General features: G+C 44.4%; 1 protein-coding gene across 3 annotated transcripts in view; it reads left to right on the forward strand.

Moving 5' to 3' along the window:
• Window positions 1-20,637, forward strand: part of pde4d (phosphodiesterase 4D, cAMP-specific) — a 311,873-nt gene that overhangs the window by 167,484 nt on the left and 123,752 nt on the right. Inside the window, exon 1 of one of the 3 annotated variants that reach the window (XM_033972437.2) lies at window positions 16,956-17,201. The exons of the other annotated variants lie outside the window; for them this stretch is intronic. Coding sequence (XP_033828328.2) covers window positions 17,113-17,201 — 89 coding nt within the window. The 5' untranslated portion in view covers window positions 16,956-17,112. Of the gene's footprint in view, window positions 1-16,955; window positions 17,202-20,637 lie in introns of those variants that run through there. 3 annotated transcript variants of the gene reach the window in all.

The raw sequence follows: 20,637 nt of genomic DNA on the forward strand, positions 1-20,637 counted from the left end.
CGCCCACTAGAGCCACTGTCACTCAACCCCAATGCTCCTGCCGTTCGAACAGCTCCATAGAACAATCAAATGACCTGATGCTCCTGTCGTTAGTACAGCTCCGTAGAACAATCAAATGACCTGATGCTCCTGTCGTTAGTACAGCTCCGTAGAACAATCAAATGACCTGATGCTCCTGTCGTTAGAACAGCTCCGTAGAACAATCAAACGACCTGATGCTCCTGTCGTTAGAACAGCTTCTATAGAGCAGTCGTATGACCCCAATGCTCCTTTCATTAGAACATCTCCATAGAACAATCAAATGACCTGATGCTCCTGTCGTTAGAGCATCTCCATAGAACAGTCACATGACCTGATGCTCCTGTTGTTAGAATAGCTCCATAGAACAGTCACATGACCTGATGCTCCTGTTGTTAGAATAGCTCCATAGAAGAGTTACATGACCTGATGCTCCTGTTGTTAGAATAGCTCCAACAGTCATGTGACTGTTCGTCACATGACCTGACGCTCCTGTCATTAAAGGAGCCGTAGTGTTCTCTTCCACACAGACGATAATGAGTCTTATTACTCCATAGGCTCTCATTTAAACTCAGACAGGACTGTGTGCAGAAGTAATGAGAAAATGAAGGGGTTCAGGGGAGAAAAAGTGGCGGAAGAGAGAGGAGAGAGGAAGAAGAGATGACAGTGTGGAAAGAGGAGATAAAAGAGAGAAGAGAAGAGAGGGAGGGGAGGGAGAAAGGAGGAGAAAAGGAGCAAGACAGCGGGGAAAAACCACCATGCAGAAAGGGGGCGAGGGGAGGCTGAAAGAGAAGATGAGAGGGTGGAGGAAAGGGTGAGAGGAGCTGGGTGTGTAATGGTGACAGCTGTTGTCATCTTCTGTGGATTCTGGTCTTTTATTCTCTTTAGAAACAGATGGAAACTGCTCTTCATATTCTCCAAATGTTCCAGTGTCACTGCTGCAGATGTTCAGTTCCTCTTCATCAAAAACACCCATTTAACATGTCTATATTTTGCATTTATTTAAGTACAAGTATTTTTTTTTTTTTATAGCTTTAAAAATCTGGAAAAAAAAACCTGCATTCTTACCGGCTTGTATAGTATATTGCCGAATATAGTATATTGACCTTTGCCGAAATGCCAGTGCAATACTGCTTGTGAGTGGCAGCCGTGGAAACCGTGTGTGCCGGACCCGCCCCCAGGCAGAATGATGATTGACAGGTCAGCCTCAGAGGACCGGGACCCTTGGGTGCTATCTGGAGCCCAAGATTTGGTACAAAACGCTCATTTGAATGCAAACATGAATATGAAAAGGAGCAAAAGGCCGTTTTACTGAGCAGCACCTGAAAGCATCATATAAATCCACTAAATTATGAACTGGAACTGAACCAGCGGATATTTAAATGTTAATTATTGTCCAGTATTCAGATTTCTGACACCTTAATTATAGTAATGTGGTGGAAATAAGTAAAAAACTCCTTCTTACCAGCAGAGGGCACAAGACTCCACCTGCTGATGCATCACGGAGTGAAGCAATTTGAATAAGGCTAAAAACGATAGCGTCATGTATTGAAATTGGTTTCTGTTGGATTTGTGTATGGACTTAAAAGCATAAAAGAGCACTTCCTGGTTTACCACTGAGTGACATCATGGAGTGAGGCGTTGCATTTGTGTTCTAATCGTGTAAGATTTCTACATATATCTGAAACAGGATCAGGCCCAGGTGTGTGCTGGGGCTCAGGTCTCGTTCCTGCTCCATGTTTAAAAGCTGAGCCTGATGTGGTACCTTTAAACAAAAGGGGGCAGTGAGTTTATTTCACTGGATAAACCTTATTATATTTTGATTTGTTTATTTTATGCTTCTGCCAAAAAGAGCACAAAATGCATAATTTGCATATTATAAATAAAAAGCACCTTTCTGGAAAAAACAGTGGGAGGAGCTTTTATTACCCCACCTCATCACAATGCCACAAACATGGCTGTGTATATAATAGTGCATTTATTTGTATATAATAGTGTATTTCTTTGTGTATAATATTGTATTTTTTTATTTTTTATTTTTGTCTATAACAGTGTATTTCTTTGTATATAATAGTGTATTTCTATAAAGTACTAAAGGTAACTTTACTCTTACTCTTTCATTTTAGGCTCATGTTAAAGGTCCAATACTTAACAAAACTGTCTCGTGTGAACTTTTAGCTGTGTTCTAATGCTCAAAAACACATTCACACTTGTTTGAGTAAACAACAATTATTAAGATGTCTACATGCCCAAAGGTCAAAAGGCTCCATTTCACCTTGTGATATCATTTAGTGGTGGCTTAAATTTAACAGGTATGTATAGCTCCGATTGAACTGCTTTACTTCAATAATTGATACAGAACATTTAATCCTAGATCACACGACAGATCACATGACTGTATAAGTCTAAGGGCTAGTATCACCAGAAGTGAGACGGGCAAGAAGCTTTTTGCTGTTTTTCTTCACAAACATGGAACACTCTCCAAGGAAAACCAAAACTGGACACTTTGGTGACACAATCGCAATTTATGTAATAATAATAATTTAAATATATATCTATATATCTATATATATCTATATCTATATCTATATCTATCTATCTATCTATCTATCTATCTATCTATCTATCTATCTATCTATCTATCTATCTATCTATCTATCTATCTATCTATCTATCTATCTATCTATCTATCTATCTATATATATATATATATATATATATATATATATATATATATATATATATAAAATGTCTGGAGATTCAGCTGCTTTGACTTCCATATGAAGTCCTGCTTCTTTTTCTTTGGGCTTGACTTTCGATCTTTAGACAAATATAGAAAGGCCCGGTTCTAAATGTCAACGTGTAGAATCGATATTTTCTTGTAGAGGTCGCTCAGCTGTGAGGTCACTGCAGCACTAACCCAATGAGAACTGGCCTTCTGTGTAAGTCTCATAATAAGTCTCATAATAGTCTCATGATAAGTCTATAATCAGTCTCATAATCAGTCTCATAATAACTCTCATAATAAGTCTATAATCAGTCTCAGTAAGTCCATAATAAGTCTCATAATAAATCTCATAACAAGTCTCATAATAAGTGTATAATCAGTCTCATAATAAGTCTCACAATAACTCTCATACATCTATAATCTGCCTCAGTCTCATAAGTCCAATAGAAGTCTCATAACAAGTTTCATAATAAGTTTCATAATAAGCCTGTAATCTGTTTTATAAGTCCATAATCAGTCTCATAGCAAGTCTCATAATAAGTCTATAATCAGTCTCATAAATCTCAATCAGTCTATAATTCGTCTCATAATTAGTTTATAATCAGTCTCATAATAAGTAAGTGTTCACATCATGTGGGCCTATTTTAGGATAATTTTAAATCATTCTAGGATAGTTTTGAAACAGGATTCCGTCTGTGATGCTGAAGTATTTATTGTGTTGTTGGTTTGAAAATGTGCTTCTTTTTGTTGCTTGGAGGAATTTTTTCTACATTTCGACATATTTACATTTTCACATGTGTTGCATTTGTCATTCAATTTAATGCTGCAGCATGTAACTTTTCAAGTTGATGGTCCACCACCTCCATGGAGATTTGATAGCTTTAGTATGGCATTAAACTTTTAAATTTATTTCTGCAGCCAACGCCACAAGTCCAACTTACAGGTCGGATCTGTGGAGTGGTGACCTTATGTCAGGTATTCTTTGGACAATAAAAACACTGTTAAATAAAATATTGATATGTTTAATGCCACTCTGTGGAACATTCCAGACAAAGATCCCTCTAGAAATGTTACACACTGACTGTTTGTAAATGCTCACATTTTTTATATAGGGCTGGCTTTTTTCCACCTTCAAGGCTCTAAGCACTTTACATCAAGGTATCACTCACCCATTCACGCACATCTGAACATCTGAACATCTGAACATCTGTACATCTGAACATCTGAACATCTGAACATCTGTACATCTGAACATCTGTACATCTGTACATCTGAACATCTGAACATCTCAACATCTCAACATCTCAACATCTCAACATTTCAACATCTCAACATCTCAACATCTCAACATCTCAACATCTCAACATCTGAACAATCCCAGTGACCCTGTTTCACCACAAGGGCTCTTTGTATTAATAATATTGTTGCTTTTCCCTGATTACTCGTTTATATCATGTCGTTAGTGTCACTGTTAATGAAATTACACTTTGACCAGTCTATTCACAGGTTCAGGGCAAATGCTTCCTGTTGAATACAATGTTTTGAGGACTTTTTCCATTCAAAAGATACCATGTTTTGTTTTAAATTATTAACCACTATAGCAACAGTTCTAATTCCTTCTCATTCTGAACTCCATGGATAGAGAGGATTGTGATCGTCACCCTCTGCTGGTTACAGTGGTTAATGGACTGTACTGAAATGGTTATAGCAGCACAGATGTTAGGTTTGTCTGGAATGTTCCACAACATGACAATTAACATTAACTCATCTATTTTAATTATTGCTCAGAAATGCCTTGGAAAACAGTTCTTACTGTGAGTGAGGTCACCTCTCCGCAGATCTGACCTGTAACTTGGCTTGGTGGTTTACTCGTATGGAGAATGATGAGTTTTATGGCATACTGTGGAGCATTCCAGACAAAGCAATAACATTTTTTATGGAGACAAGCAGGTGGCGAAACCCTTGACCAGAAAAGTTACATAGTGGAGCTTTAAGCAAGTAAACATAGTGAATCATATTAAACATATTTTTATGTTCTGTGTTATAATTTTGTTCTCTAAATGTAACCAACATATTTCCATTAGCAGAGATGCATCACGCTAGTTTGTACCAGTGCAGTGCAGACCTTCGACCGGAAAAGTTACACAGTAAAGCTTTAACCAAGCAAACAGAATATTATTATATTCACATTTTTATCTTATAGGTGAGAATCAGTGTTGGGAAGTGACTGGATATCTTTCATTAGGTGATATTCAGAATGCAGTTACTTTTATAAAATGAAAGGAACACAAGGAGGTATTTCATCACACAGTTTAGGCTCAAACTGCAAAGAATCATTGAGGAACATGAAAGTCAGCTCTTATAGTAAAGTAGGTAAGATTTTTCCTTCTCTGATCAGTGATGGAAACACAGAACAAAAAACATACCTGGAGCTGTGTTTTGTTTCATTCACACATGTTTGAGTAACACTTTATTATTAGTCTGTCTACATCTCCAAAGCTCAAAATGCTCTGTTCCACCTTGTGATGTCATGAAGTGGTACTTTTCAAGTTAACAGCTGCTTCTTCCTTAAATTCAGTAGAGATTGGCAATTCCAGAGCTGAAAAGATCCAAATGATACTAGTGAAAGTGCATGGAGTTTAAAAACACAGTGGAGCACACTGATTGCCACATGACACATGATCACAAGGTGGAACAGAGTGTTTTCTGTTTGAGAGGAGAACTCAGCCTAAATATAGTTTGTGTGTTAAACATGTGTGAATGAAACAAAAACACAACTCCAGGTATGTTTGTGATGAAAGGAGCATTGGGGTCATACGAAACATTAGAACATAGATCAGAGAATAGAGTCATATGGAACTTTAAATGTGACTCTCTGTACAAGTATTCTAAGTATTTTTCAGACTACAGTACTCTGATTGGACCATACACCAGAATACCCTTTACTGCAGTATTCAGTATTCTGTGACTAAATACATTTTAAAAGTATTCTTCACATCACTGCCCCTAATTTTCTTCTCTAAATGTAACTGGAGCGTTTTCATTAGCGTGTGATGCTAGCAGTACCAGTGCGGAGGCGAGCAGGGGCCAGTGCAGCCTAAAGCCCTGTTAGCTCTTACGTAACTCCCCTCACAACACAAGGACAAGGCTCTGATTAGCATAGTGCTGAGCCTATATGCTACACACATACTCACCGCCGTCTGCCCAACTCCATGAATAAATCAGAAGATGAACACCGCCACGAATGCCAACTCGTTCAAAATGTAAAACAGAACAGCCCGAGAGCAGGGATTCTCAAACAGGGGAGTGTGGGTTTCCTCTGATGGTTCCCAGGAGTGTAAAGCTGTTTAAGTTAGGGATGTTCTAGGGATAGGTCAGCTGTAGTCCTGGTATAGTAGTCCTGGTATAGACTGGTTTAGATTTGGGTTAGTCCTGGTTTAGTCTTAGTTCAGTCCCGGTTCAGTCTTGCTTTAGTCCTGGTCCAGTCCTGCTTTAGTCTTGCTTTAGTCCTGGTGTAGTCCTGCTTTAGTCTTGGGTTAGAACTGATTCAGTCTTGCTTTAGTCCTCGTTCAGTCCTGATTTAGTCCTGCTTTAGTCTTTGTTTAGTCGTGGTTTAGTCCTGCTTTAGACTTGGTTTAACAGTGCTAAGTCCCATTTTAGTTCTCATTCCTCTCCAGGTATAATCCTTATTCACTAGTTAAGTCTTTTAGTCCTAGTATAGTCCTGGTTGAGTCCTGGTTGAGTCCTGGTTGAGTCCTGGTTGAGTCCTACTTTAGTCCTGCTTTAGTCCTGGTCTAGTCATAGTTGAGTCCTGCTTTATTCCTGGTTTAGTCCTACTTTAGTTCTGCTTTAGTCCTGGTCCAGTCCTGATTTAGTCCTGGTTTGTCCTGGATTCAACCTGTTTTTGCCTAGCTCTTGTTAGCATTTGAATCGTATCCATTTCACAATCCCATCAAACATCTGTGTAATATCTGGAGCTGATTCACTGACCCTCATTTTCATCTGCAGTATGTCACATGTGTTTGTGGTGTACCACGCGATGCTAACCATAGCGTGTTATGCTAGCGGCTCGCTCTTTTGGCAGCGGTTGAGAGATTTGCTGACGTGTGCAGTGACAGGATGTGTGGAAGAAGCCATGCTACATCCTGTTTGGATTTATTATAGCTGTGGCACTAATGTAAAACCAAGATGTGAAGTTTGCACTGAGCCTGGAGTCTATAAAGGAGACATATGATGCATTCTGGGAAGTTAGCGCTGAGCCTATAGTCTTAAAAGGACACATATGATGCATTCTGGGAAGTTAGCAGAGTCCATAGTTTTTAAAGAACATATATGATCCATTCTGGAATTTTAGAACCTGAGCCTTTTTTTTTATCAAGTTATGTGGGTGACGTATCTGCTAATAGCGCTAATAGAGTTAATAGTGCTGTCGTATCTGTCTGACCCCAGAAATGCTCAGAACAAGTCCGGTAGTGTTTGTGGAATTGAAAACTGCAGAAGTCCGAAAGTGTGATCTATGAGGTAACAATACTGCAGAAATTGAAACGGAACAATTTCAAGACAACCTTGTAATAGGATTAATGAAATAAGTGTGAATTAAGCATTACGTACATTTCCATCTGTTTTTGATGAGGGCACAGTGTGATGTGGTTAAAGAGAATAAAAGAGCTGAACTTTGTATTTCAGATTCTGTCCCTAAATGTAGTCCAAGTATAGTCCTGGTGTAGAGATGATGTAGTCCTGGTGTAGTCTAGGTGTAGACCTGTGTAGTTCTTGTTTATTTCTGGTTTATTTACTTGGTTTAGAAATCTTGGTTTAGTCCTGCCATAGCCCTGGTTTAGTCCTGGTGTAGTCCCGAGTGTAGCTCTGGTGTAGCCCTGGTTTAGTCCTGGTGTAGTCCTGGTGTAGAGCTGGTTTAGTCCTGGTGTAGAGCTGGGTGTAATCCTAGTGTAGCCTCGGTGTAGAGCTGGTGTAGTCCTGGTGTAGTCCTGGTGTAGCCCTGGTCTTTGTTTAGTCCTTGTTGAAATAGTGATTTGATCCTGGTTTTGGTTCATACCTGGCTCATTCTTGGTTCTGACCCATGTCCAGATCTTGAACTCCAGGTTTGTTTGGGTTGAAACCAAACAAAGGGACGATCATATTTGTCATTTTGAGGTCGCACATTTACATCAGAGCTGTGGCACTTTGAACGAGCCACTTCTCCTCAGAGAGAAATGAAACGTGAGGTTGTTCTTCGGGTGAAAACGACGTGCACGTGGTTAGTGGCGTGCAGGTGTTGTGCAGGTTGTGTGCAGATGGTGTATAGGTGGCTTGCAGGTCATGTGTAGGTGATGTGTAGGTGGTGTCCAGGTGGTGTATAGGGGGTGTGTAGGTGGTGTATAGGGGGTGTGTAAGTGGTGTGTAGGTGGCGTGCAGGTCATTTCCGGGTGCTGAACCAGAGGAGCAAGTTTTTCTGTCATGGTGGTGATGCCTGCTGCCCTGACTGGGATGTTGTTTCCTGGTAACATCAGTATTTGAAATCTTAATTACAAATGGGTTTGTAGTTACATGAGTGGGACGTGTGCCAGCTCCTGATACGAGATTATGTAAAGGTGAAGACGCTGTTTACTCCACATCATGTTTATGTGTTAATCTACTCCATCTCTGCTGAAGAAGCTTCTTATGGTGGTGTTGTACACAGCAGAGACCTCAGACCAGGATCTGGCAGCAGATCGGGGCTAGCAAATATTTAACTCATCACTTCATTTTGTGCAAATCAAAACCATGTACCAAATCTTTTCTCTGTGTATTTGAGAATTTTGTGTATTTAAGGGTCTTGGCCCTGTACAGATGTATTTTATGAGCAGCTCTTAAGGTGATCCACTGTGTACAACCTGCATCTAATTATAAAGTGTTTTCTTGTCCAAGAATGATGAAGTGTGTGTGTTATCATTCTTGTTGTTAGCGTTACTGTGATGGCAAAATGCCCCTCTGGCCTCTGGCTTTTAGCTTATCACTGTGTTAATCGCTGTAGCTGATTTCTACTTAAATCAGACCTGTTCTTCAAACTGTTCTTTTCAGATCTTTTAAACATGTTTTAGTTGTTTCTTCTCATTGAGCCTCTGAAATTGTGTTTCGAGTGATTCATGTTTTCATTTTTCTGATCTACCCCATTTTTCACCTCCAACAACTATAATGCTAATGTGCATTTCCTGATTATCGCACAATAAAATGCTTTAGATGCAAAAAGTAGCTCATAACTTATTTTGAAATGAAAAGATTCAGTATAACTGTACTGGGGCCAGACACTTTGCTCAAACACAACATAACACAACCAACACTGAGGCCGTTTGCTCCATTTGCTCTTTGTGTACAAGGCTCTGAGCTTAAAAAAAACAAATTGCATTGGCTAGTGTGGTGTCAGATGTCATGTCACGGTCCCTGCTCTGCTCTCCTCGTGTCCTCGTCTTCCCCCCTCCCTCACCTGTCTGTCTCCGGAGCGGGGCGGAATCCGGACTCCTCCCACGCGCACCTGCTCCCCATCAGCGCAATCAACGCCACCTGCCGTGGATAAGAGGGGTTCGGACGAGTCACTCGGCGCCGGAACGTCCGCGTGTTTCACGTGATTATACTTTTGGCTTTGTACTTTTGATTCATGCTCGTCCTCTGTGCCTCACTGGAATCCTTTTGTCCTGCTCCAGATATCCGTCCCAGAACCTGCTCCGGACTACCCCAGCACCCGCACCTCCGCCCTGGTATGTCCTGTATCCTCACTGCCGTGCACTGTGTCTCCCTACGCTCACGAACCTGCACCCACGCTCCCCAGCTACGTTTGACCCACGAACTCTGATCTCTATGAACTTTGATTGCTATGAACATTTATTGTAGCTACGTTTGACCCACGAACTCTGATCTCTATGAACTTTGATTGCTATGAACATTTATTGTAGCTACGTTTGACCCACGAACTCTGATCTCTTTGAACTTTGATTGCTATGAACATTTATTAAGATTAAAGACATTATAAAACTTTGTGAGTCTCGCTACTCTGGTCCTTACGCCCCGCTGGTTACGACAGAACGTTCCGGCCAGAAATGGACCAGGCGGACTCTAGACCAGACACCACGCTTCAACAGGCGTTCACTCACCACGGTGACGTGCTCGGTCAGCACGAGAGGACCATCCGGAACCTGCTGGAGCAGAACCAGTCCCTGGCGCAGCAGGTGTCCCAACTCGGCAATCAGGTCACCACGTTACTCACGCACCTCTCTCCTCCTGCTGCTGCCGCCGCGGGGCCCGCTGCTCCGCTCTACCCTCCGGAATCCAGGAGCACCGATCCGGAGCCGTTTGCGGGGCAGCCGGACCTCTGTCGGGGGTTTCTGTTCCAATGCCGCTCCGTGTTCCAGCAGCGCCCGGCCCGTTTTCCCACCGATGCATCCAAGACGCGTTACGTATGTGGGCTGCTCCGGGGCAGGGCGCTCCAGTGGGCGGAGGCTAGGTTCTCTAACTCCGCGCTGGATACTACGGACTTCGAGGCTTTTATTAATGAGTTCAAGCTCGTTTTTAGTCACCCGCACTATCGTGCGGACGCCGCCTCCCGCTTACTCGACATCACTCAGGACTCCAGGACGGTGGCGGATTACACCGTGGAGTTTTGGACACTCGCCGCGGAGGTGGACTGGTCCGACAGCGCGCTCAAAGCCGTTTTCTCCAAGGGGCTCCGTGACTCACTTAAGGACGAGTTGGCCTCACGGGACGAGCCCTCGGACCTCAAGGCGTTGGTCACGCTAGCCAACCGCGTCGACAACCGTCTGCAGGAGCGTCGGCGGCAGGCTCGACACTCTCCCGTGCGGTCCATGGCCCGCTTCCCGTCACCGACTGCGGAGGAGCCCATGCAGATCGGGAGGGCGCGTCTCAAGGCCGAGGAGCGCATACGACACCGTGCGGCGGGGGAGTGCTTCTACTGCGGGCGGAAGGGACACTTCGTCGCCTCCTGTCCAGCCCGGCCAAAAGAGAGAGCCCACCAGTAGCCCTGGGAGTACTGGTGGGTCAGTCACAAATCCCAGCGAACTGTAATAGACTGCAGCTCCCGGCCACCCTCTGTCTCCGCTCTAGGACTCTGCCTGTCCAGGCCTTGGTGGACTCCGGGGCCGAGGAGGATTTTATCGACCGCCACTTGGCGGAGCAGTGGGGCATCAGCCTGGAGCCTCTGAATCACCCCCTCACTGCTCGCGCCCTCAATGGTTCGCTGTTAGCACGAGTAACTCACGTCACGGAACCGGTTACTCTGCTGTTATCCGGGAACCACCACGAGTCCCGCAGGTTCTATGTCATCGCCACCCCTTCCTCGCCGGTGGTGCTGGGCTACCCCTGGCTTCGGGCCCACAACCCGGTCGTCGACTGGGTCCGGGGCAAGATCGCCGGGTGGAGTTCCGACTGCCATGCTGGGTGTCTGCGGTCCGCCTGGTCTCCTGCGGAGGGGGCTTCCCCACTGAGCGGTCCCGTTCCCAAGGTCCCGGACCTGTCGGTGGTTCCAGAGGAATACCATGACCTGCAGGAGGTTTTCAACAAGGACCGGGCCCTCTCCCTGCCTCCGCACCGTCCCTACGATTGCGCCATTGACCTGTTGCCTGGGGCCCCCTTACCTGCGAGCCGCCTCTACAATCTGTCCCAGCCCGAGAGAGAGACAATGGAACGATATATCCGGGACTCCGTGGCCGCAGGTATTATCCGCCCGTCCTCCTCTCCCGTGGGGGCGGGGTTCTTTTTTGTGGCCAAGAAGGACAAGACTCTTCGCCCTTGTATTGACTATAGAGGTCTTAATGAGATAACTATTAAGAATAAATACCCTCTGCCCCTCATTGACTCGGCGTTTACCCCTCTCCACGGTGCCACTATATTTTCTAAGTTGGACTTACGTAATGCTTATCATTTGGTGCGGGTGAGGGAGGGGGATGAATGGAAAACGGCCTTTAAGACTCCTATTGGACATTTTGAATACTTAGTTATGCCCTTTGGACTCACTAATGCCCCAGCTGTGTTTCAGGCCCTTATTAACGATGTTCTTCGTGATTTTCTGAACCAATTTGTGTTTGTTTATTTGGATGACATTTTGATTTTTTCCAGGTCCCTGCAGGAGCACAGACAACATGTCCGCCAGGTGCTCCAGCGCCTGTTAGAGAATAGACTTTTTGTTAAAGCAGAAAAATGCGAGTTTCATGCCGATCAAGTTAGCTTTCTGGGGTTCATTATAGGGCGGGGCCAGGTGAAGGCGGACCCGGAGAAGGTCAAGGCCGTTAGGGATTGGCCAGTCCCTACTAATCGGAAGCAGCTCCAGAGGTTTATTGGGTTCGCCAACTTTTACAGGAGGTTTATCAGGGATTTTAGCAGAGTTATTGCCCCTCTCACGAGACTCACATCCCCTGTTCAGACGTTCACCTGGTCCCGGGAGGCCCAGGTCGCCTTTGATAGACTTAAGACTTTGTTTACTTCCGCTCCCATCTTGCATCAACCTGACCCCTCTCGACAATTTATAGTGGAGGTGGATGCCTCCGACACAGGTGTCGGGGCGGTCCTCTCCCAGAGGTTCGACCCCCACGACCGACTGTTCCCCTGCGCCTTCTTCTCCCGGCGGCTGTCCCCAGCGGAGGCTAATTACGATGTGGGGGACCGCGAGCTGCTCGCCATCAAGCTGGCTCTGGAGGAGTGGCGGCACTGGCTGGAGGGGGCAGAACTACCATTTCTGGTATGGACAGACCACAAGAACCTCTCATATATTCAGTCTGCCAAACGCCTTAACTCTCGCCAGGCTCGCTGGTCCCTGTTTTTTAGCCGCTTTAACTTTGTTCTTACTTACCGGCCGGGGACTCGTAATGTGAAGCCGGATGCCCTCTCCCGCCAGTTCGCTCAGGAGGAGACCAGTGCTGCTCCGGAGACCATCCTCCCCTCGTCCCGTGTGGTTGCCGCTCTCCGCTGGGAGATTGAAGACTTGGTACGGGAGGCCCAGCGCGATGACCCAGCTCCAGGTAACGCGCCCCCCGGCACACTATTTGTCCCTGACTCTGTTCGCTCCCAGGTATTGCAGTGGACTCACGGATCCCGATTTGCTTGCCACCCCGGAGCCTCCCGCACCCTGTCGTTACTCAAACGACACTTCTGGTGGCCCACCATGGACAAGGACACTAGGGCCTATGTCTCTGCGTGCGAAGTGTGTGCCCGGGGGAAGTCGTCTCACTCCCCGCCGTCGGGATTGCTGCACCCACTCCCGGTCCCGAGGCGACCATGGTCCCATGTAGCCGTGGATTTCGTGACGGGCTTACCTCTGTCCCAGGGTAACACAGTCATTTTAACCATTGTTGACCGTTTTTCCAAAGCAGCCCACTTCGTCGCCCTGTCCAAGCTTCCTACTGCTAAGGAGACGGCTGATCAGCTCACTAGTCATGTGTTCCGCCTGCACGGCATCCCCACTGACATTGTTTCCGACCGGGGACCCCAGTTTACCTCCCAGGTCTGGCGCGCCTTCTGCGAGGGGTTGGGGGCTTCGGTGAGCCTCACCTCGGGATTCCATCCGGAGTCAAACGGACAGACCGAACGCACCAACCAGGACCTGGAGAGGGCTCTCAGATGCGTGGTCTCCGCCAATCCGGCCGCTTGGAGCACCTATCTCCCGTGGATAGAGTACTCTCACAACTCCCTGGTGAGCTCAGCAACTGGAGTCTCCCCATTCCAGGCCTCGTTGGGGTACCAACCTCCACTCTTCCCTTCCGAGGAGAGGGATCTGGCGGTGCCTTCCGTCCACCACCACCTGCAGCGCTGTCGTCGGGCCTGGCGGAGGACTCGGGCGGCGCTCCTCAAGGCAGGGGCCCGCACTAAGATGATGGCTGACCGCCGGCGCATTCCAGCCCCCAACTATGCACCCGGGCAGTCGGTGTGGTTGTCCTCAAGGAACATTCCGCTCAAGACGGACTCACGCAAGCTTTCCCCCCGATTCCTTGGTCCGTTCAAGATTGACAGGGTCATCAATGACTCTGCAGTACGACTGCAACTTCCCCCCTCGCTCCGCATTCATCCCACATTCCATGTCTCACAGATCAAGCCGGTCCGTACCAGCGACCTTTGATCTCTATGAACTTTGATTGCTATGAACATTTATTGTAGCTACGTTTGACCCACGAACTCTGATCTCTTTGAACTTTGATTGCTATGAACATTTATTAAGATTAAAGACATTATAAAACTTTGTGAGTCTCGCTACTCTGGTCCTTACGCCCCGCTGGTTACGACAGTCATATATTCCATAGGACATGTGCAGACTCATTCAGGGGGAGGGGCTTAGCTATGAAAACAATGCACCCACGTCAACACCGCTGCTGTCACAAAGGAACCTGGCACAACGAGGCCTCAGAGGAAGAGTTTAGATATGATGTGGCGGAGCAGGTTTGGCTCAACACTATATTTAAACACCCATCAATACAAAAGCCCTATTGTCTGTCAATACTGGACCATCGTTCACACAAGTCCCGATTCACACAGGTCCTGGTTCACACAGGTCCTCGTTCACACAGATCCTCGTTCACACAGATCCTCTTCCTCGTTCACACAGGTCCTTGTTCACACAGGTCCTCGTTCACACAGGTCCTTGTTGTCCTCGTTCACACAGGTCCTCGTTCACACAGATCCTTGTTGTCCTCGTTCACACAGGTCCTCGTTGTCCTCATTCACACAGGTCCTTGTTCACGCAGGTCCTTGTTGTCCTTCTTCACACATGTCCTCTTTGTCCTTGTTCACACTGGTCCTCGTTCACACAGGTCCTTGTTCACACAGGTCCTCGTTCACACAGGTCCTCGTTAACTAGATTCTCAGGCTGTTTAAAACACTTCTGGATTCCTGCACTTTGGTGTTTTTTGAGATTTGACTCATTTGAATATGCAAATTTATCAACCTCCCTTATGAAATGCGGAGTGAATGAACTGAAAGTAGGCTAAAATAATGAGCGATAAGAAAGAGAGTTAAGGCCCACCATCGGGGACACAGAAACAGCAGAACAGTATCAAACATATACAAGTTAACAATACAAAAATAGAACTATAACCGTGTACAGTGTAATGGAGAGTTTAAACATTGTTGTCGTTGGCTCAAAAATTGGCTGTGCTAACTGTTGTACGGCTAATTATAGGACTGGTTGCATAACAATCTCTATGTTTCAGTGACATCACACCAGTCTTTAGGCCAATCATATTTAACACAGATGTGGAGCAAGTAAATATGGTACAGATGCTGTTTTGTTTTGTTGTTTTTTTTGTAAGTGTGAGTGTTTCGGGGTCTAGACAATAATAGAAATGATCAGGTTCCATATTTGTGAGTTTAACATTTGGATATGTCATAGCTACATACAATATTACCAATAGGAAAATCTGTGTCCTGAGGTCATCACATTCTATAATAATAAAACCGATATGAAAAAAAAACAAAAAAAAAAACTAAAACATTTTTTTCCCCCTCATCTTAAAACCCTGACTGTGTGAAAATAATGAGCCAAAACAAAACATTTCCCTCTCAACCAAACAAATGTGATGAAAACTGAAGCATAAACCAGTGGAGAACATGCCCATGGTTTTGTGATTAGGTCATTAGTGAGTGTAGAAAGAGGGCATGGGGTTTTCTGACCCTCTGAATGGGTCAGAAATAGGGAACCCAAGGAACTCATTCACTTTAAGGAACCCATTCACACATTCATACACCATTGTACACAGACATTGGGGCTGAGGTGGGTTAAGTGTCTCGCCCAATGACACAACAACAGTAATCATCTGTGGGAGCTGGAATCGCACCTCCAACCTGTGGCTCAGTGGATCTGACCGCTCTACCAATGATGTTTATGTCGAGAGAGGGATTTGGTTCAGTGAACAACTCTCTACCAACTGAGCCACTGTCGCCCCAGTTTCTATACTCTGTCGTCTTAAAACAACTCACAGAATCCAGGCAAACTGGTTTCAATGCACATTTTGATGTGAAACTTAACTTGAAATGCTAATAGTGATGACATAAATATATAAACATTAACTCTGTATCTGCAAACATGCTCTCAAATGCCTGGGATCCTTGCATTTATCTGTCAGTTTAGATTTCAACCTCTCAAATGGTGACGCTCCTGTTTGCATCTGTGTGTCCCTCTGTCGTCCAGGTCTGATTCAAAGTCAAAGAAACTGGACAGAAAGTTTTAGAGTGAAGACATTTGGCTGCTCATCCAAGCCGCTTCTTCAGCTGTGGTCAGATTGCTGGTGGACACTGCATTATATCTGTCTGAAGGGAGGAGCTAACTACACTGACACTAATACACCTGTTTGTTTATGGTTTGTTAGCTTAGTCTGAACTGTGAGTGTTATTTTTTTGGGCCCTTAGTGGGTTCTCTGTCCTGTTTACATCATGCACTCTTCACAGAATCTTACATTTTCATCTTAAATCATGCATTTCACATCTGATCAAATATTTATCATAAAAATTCCAGTTATTAAAATCATGCGATCCGTTTACACATATGCGTTCTTCCAGCATCCTGTGTCAGCTTGTGTCAGTGGTCGGTCCATCCTCAGTGTTTGGTTTGAATGCTTCTAAGAGGATTAGTAATAGTTACTAACAGGCTCTAGTGCGGCAGACGACAGCACCACTCCCCTTTAGCCGAGCGGGGTCAGGAGATCCCACATGCGGTCTCACACCCTCCCAGACTCACAGAGGAGAGGGAGGAGGGAGAGAGGGAGGAAGAGAGGGAGGAGGGAAGGGCAGAGGAGGAGGAAGGGGTAGCCGGCTAGCAGTAAACCACACACACGCACATACACTCCACCAAACCAGTCTCTCTGCTGCTCAGCTGTTTTCCTCTTTCTCTCCTCTGTCAAGACAAAAACAGGGATCAGATCTTTGCTCCATTTGGTCTGGAACAACATGCTCTGTCATGCTGGCTCTGTAACCACGAGGGAGGAGGAGGCGAGGAAGGAAGGACAAATACCTCAAATGCTTTCCTGAAAACCTGCGCCGGCGTCAACATGCGGGTTCGGGATAGTAATTTCCAAACCTTTGCCGGAAGAATCCGAAGGAAGAAAAAAAATGATCCCAGACAGTTTGGAGTGTCCTGTGTCTGCCCTGGACTTCCACTGAGACGAGAGTGGCTTGCGGCAACGCTCGTCTGCCTTCAGTTTTTTGGAGTTAATTAGTTTGAATGGATCTTTTAGTGCTTTGTAGACATGGAATAATTCACATGCTTCCAGTGATGCCTGAAGAAGTTGGTAGTTTGGTGAATTGATGTGGACAGCTCCAGGCGGGTGACTGGGATGCGCCATGGAACTCTTGAGATTTTTAGGAAGATAACACAAGATTAAGTTGGAATTTTTGACATGAAGCCGGGATACTGCCCTAGTGTGCACGGAAACTCCAACATGATGCAGTTGAGCCAGTATCCCTTCAGAAGACACTCGTGGATCTGGTGAGTGACATCACCGTGGCATCATTGTGACATCACTGTGACATCACTGTGGGTCAGCGTGGGTCTACACACTGTGTAAACACCGGAGTGATTTTGAAAGTATATTTTTCATTCATAACTTTTTTTCTGATATTGTAGTAGTAGTGGTAGTAACAGTATGCTTTCCATAATATAGACATTCTCTTAAAATAAGACTATGAAAACATTTGAAGTGAGATCACTATCAGGTTACGTTGGGTCTCCACACTACATAAACATTGGTGAATTTGTATACTTTGTAAATGTATACTTTTCATTCATAACTTTTTCTGATGTAGTAGCAGTAGTTGTAGTAGTTGTAAAAGTAGTAGTAGTAGTTGCAGTAGTCATAGCAGCAACAGTAGTAGTTGTAGTACCTGTAGTAGTAGTTGTAGTAGTATTAGTTGTAATAGTAGTTGTAGTAGTAGTAATTGTAGTAGTTGCAGTAATAGTAGAAGATGTTGTAGTAGTAGTAGTAGTTGTAGTAGGTGTAGTAGTAGTAATAGTTCTAATAGTAGTAGTATGTTTTCTATAATATACACATTCTTGACAAAGTTAAAATAAGTCTGTCATAACATTTTTATTCTAGTCCCGTTGAAATGATTCCCGCCGTATCCATGTACCCAGTAATGCAGTTTCTGTAGTACCCATGTACCTGTTAAAGTGGTTCCCATAGTACCCATGTACCCTTTAAAACGGTTTCTATAGTATCCATGTACCCATTAAAGCGGTTCATGTAGTACCCATGTATCCGTTAAAGTGGATTCCGTAGTACCCATGTACTCGTTAAAGCAGTTCCATTAGTACCCACATACCTGTTAAAGCGGTTCCTGTAGTACCCATGTACCTGTTAAAGAGGTTCCCGTAATACCCATGTACCCGTTAAAGTGGTTCCCATAATACCCATATACCCATTAAAGCAATTCCTGTAGTACCCATGTAACTGTTAAAGCAGTTTGTTTCCGTAGTACCCATGTACCTGTTGAAGCGGTTTCCGTAGTACCCATGTACCTGTTAAAGCAGTTTCCGTAGTACCCATGTACCCTTTAAAGCAGTTTCTATAGTACCCATGTACCCATTAAAGTGGTTCATGTAGTACCCATGTACCCGTTAAAGTGGTTTCCGTAGTACCCATGCACCTGTTGAACTGGTTTCCATAGTACTCATATGCTTTTAATTATTAGCCAATTCGGTGCTGTTTTTGTGGGTTGAGGCAGGTGTACTCGTTAAAGCAGTTCCATTAGTACCCACGTACCTGTTAAAGCGGTTCCCATAGTACTCATACACCCATTAAAGCGATTCCTGTAGTACCCATGTACCTGTTAGAGCAGTTTGTTTCCGTAGTACTAGTAGTACTAGTACTACGGAAACCGCTTCAATGGGTAAATGGGCCATTGAAGCGGTTTCCGTAGTACCCATGTACCTGTTAAAGCAGTTTCCATAGTACCCATGTATCTGTTGAAGTGGTTTCCATAGTACCCATGTACCTGTTGAAGAGGTTTCGGTAGTACCCATGTACCCGTTAAAGCAGTTTCCGTAGTACCCATGCACCTGTTGAACTGGTTTCCATAGTACTCATATGCTTTTAATTATTAGCCAATTCGGTGCTGTTTTTGTGGGTTGAGGCAGGTCTGTGACATCATCAGTACTAGAAAATAATCTGATCAAAATAATATTAACTTTACAGTGACTGAATCTTTGGTATTTTTAGTTTTTGCATCAGTGTCGTAATCATCCCGCTCAGAGTGTCTAATTGTAAATTGTTGTAGAGATTCTAATGTGTCACTATGTTACGTTCTGGCGTGAGGCCGCAGTGTGAGTGTTGGCGGTCCACCCCACATTACTTCACTGTCTTAAAAAGCTGTTCTAACGTGCCCAAAGTTAGTGTGAATACAGCCAGGTGCCAAGTTAGATAGAGTTAAGTACTTTGAAAATAAAGGGTTCCCGGAGGATACCAGGAATACAACAGTTTAGTTTGGGTGTAGATGCTATAAAAAGACATTACTTCATGAGTTCTGGGATTTTGCGAGGGAGAGTCCCATTCTAACTAATTCCAGTTTAAAACATTGTGAAAAAGTGCTTGTGTGCTCCGGGATAAAGTGTTTAAACCATGTCTTGGCATATCCTACTTCCCTTTAGCCAGTTTTCCGTGGAATAATTAGTATTTCATCAGGAATCCTGGCTCTGTGAGCGGGCCACGCCACTATATTAATTAGAAAACAGACGATGTATGTGTGTACCACAGGGTTAGGGGTTCATCTGATTCACTCTGTGACATCACTGTGTAGAATCTCTGTAGTTTAAACTGAGCTGAGACAGGGCAGGACTCTCAGGTGAAGTTTGCTATTTAACTGAGTGCTTTGCCTGGAATATTCCACAGTATGGCATTAGACATAAACATTTGCACAGGTGTTTTAGTTGCTCAAAAGTACAAAGAAAAACATGTCTTTCTGAGAGGTGTCAGGCTCTTCTCTCCACAGATATGACCTGTAACATGTATACAGATAAGTTTAATGCCATACTGTGGAATATTCTAGGCAAAGCAAAAACAAAGCAATGAAAACAAGAAGGCAAGGAGGCAGACCATCAGAAAAGTTACATAGTGCGACTTTAACATTTTTACTGTTATATAAACCCTTGAGTTTCACATTAGGGAAGCATTTACTTGACATCAGAAACTTTGAGATAAAGTGTTTTGAGTTTGCTGTTTAACTGTCCTGGTTTATGGTTAATATCTCTGTAATGACCAGGCCTATCCACATGAAACTAAAACTGTCTCAGAGTTCAATGTTCAAACCAAAAGTTGAATTATTATTATTATATTTTTGTCAGAGTTGGAAGTGACAGCACAACAAAACTCAGTCTTCCACATGAGCCTTAAAGTATGAAGTTTAATCGTAGCAGTGGAAATGGAGCAGACCTCAGGATATTTTACTATCACCACAGTTTGAGAATGGATAAGTTCAGTGGCTCAGTTAGTAGAGTGTTTGTCCACTGGTGTGAAGGTTGGCAGTTTGAATCCCGCTTTTGACATAAACATCATTGGTAGAGTGGTCAGATCCACTGTCCCCCAGGTTGGCGGTATGACTCTAGCTCCCACAGATCAATGCTGTTGTTGTGTCCTTGGGCAAGACACTTAACCCCCCGCACCCCCAGTATCTGTGTATGCTGGTGTGTGAATGTGTGTGTGAATGGATGAGTAATTTACTGTTTACCATCACTGTTACTATAAACAATGCAGCTGAAGATACCGCCTCGCCATTATTCTACATAAAAGTCACCAGAGTTAAACAATTAAAACGACTAAAACGAGTATAAGCCTCAGAATGCTCTCCCACAGAGTTTTGTAGAGATCAGGACTGTGACTGCTAAAATGCTAAAGGTTTAACTTAGACATAAATGTGTTAGGTGTCATGTG

The sequence above is a fragment of the Periophthalmus magnuspinnatus genome, chromosome 9 (genome assembly GCF_009829125.3).
Source record: "Periophthalmus magnuspinnatus isolate fPerMag1 chromosome 9, fPerMag1.2.pri, whole genome shotgun sequence".
Lineage (NCBI taxonomy): Eukaryota > Metazoa > Chordata > Actinopteri > Gobiiformes > Gobiidae > Periophthalmus > Periophthalmus magnuspinnatus.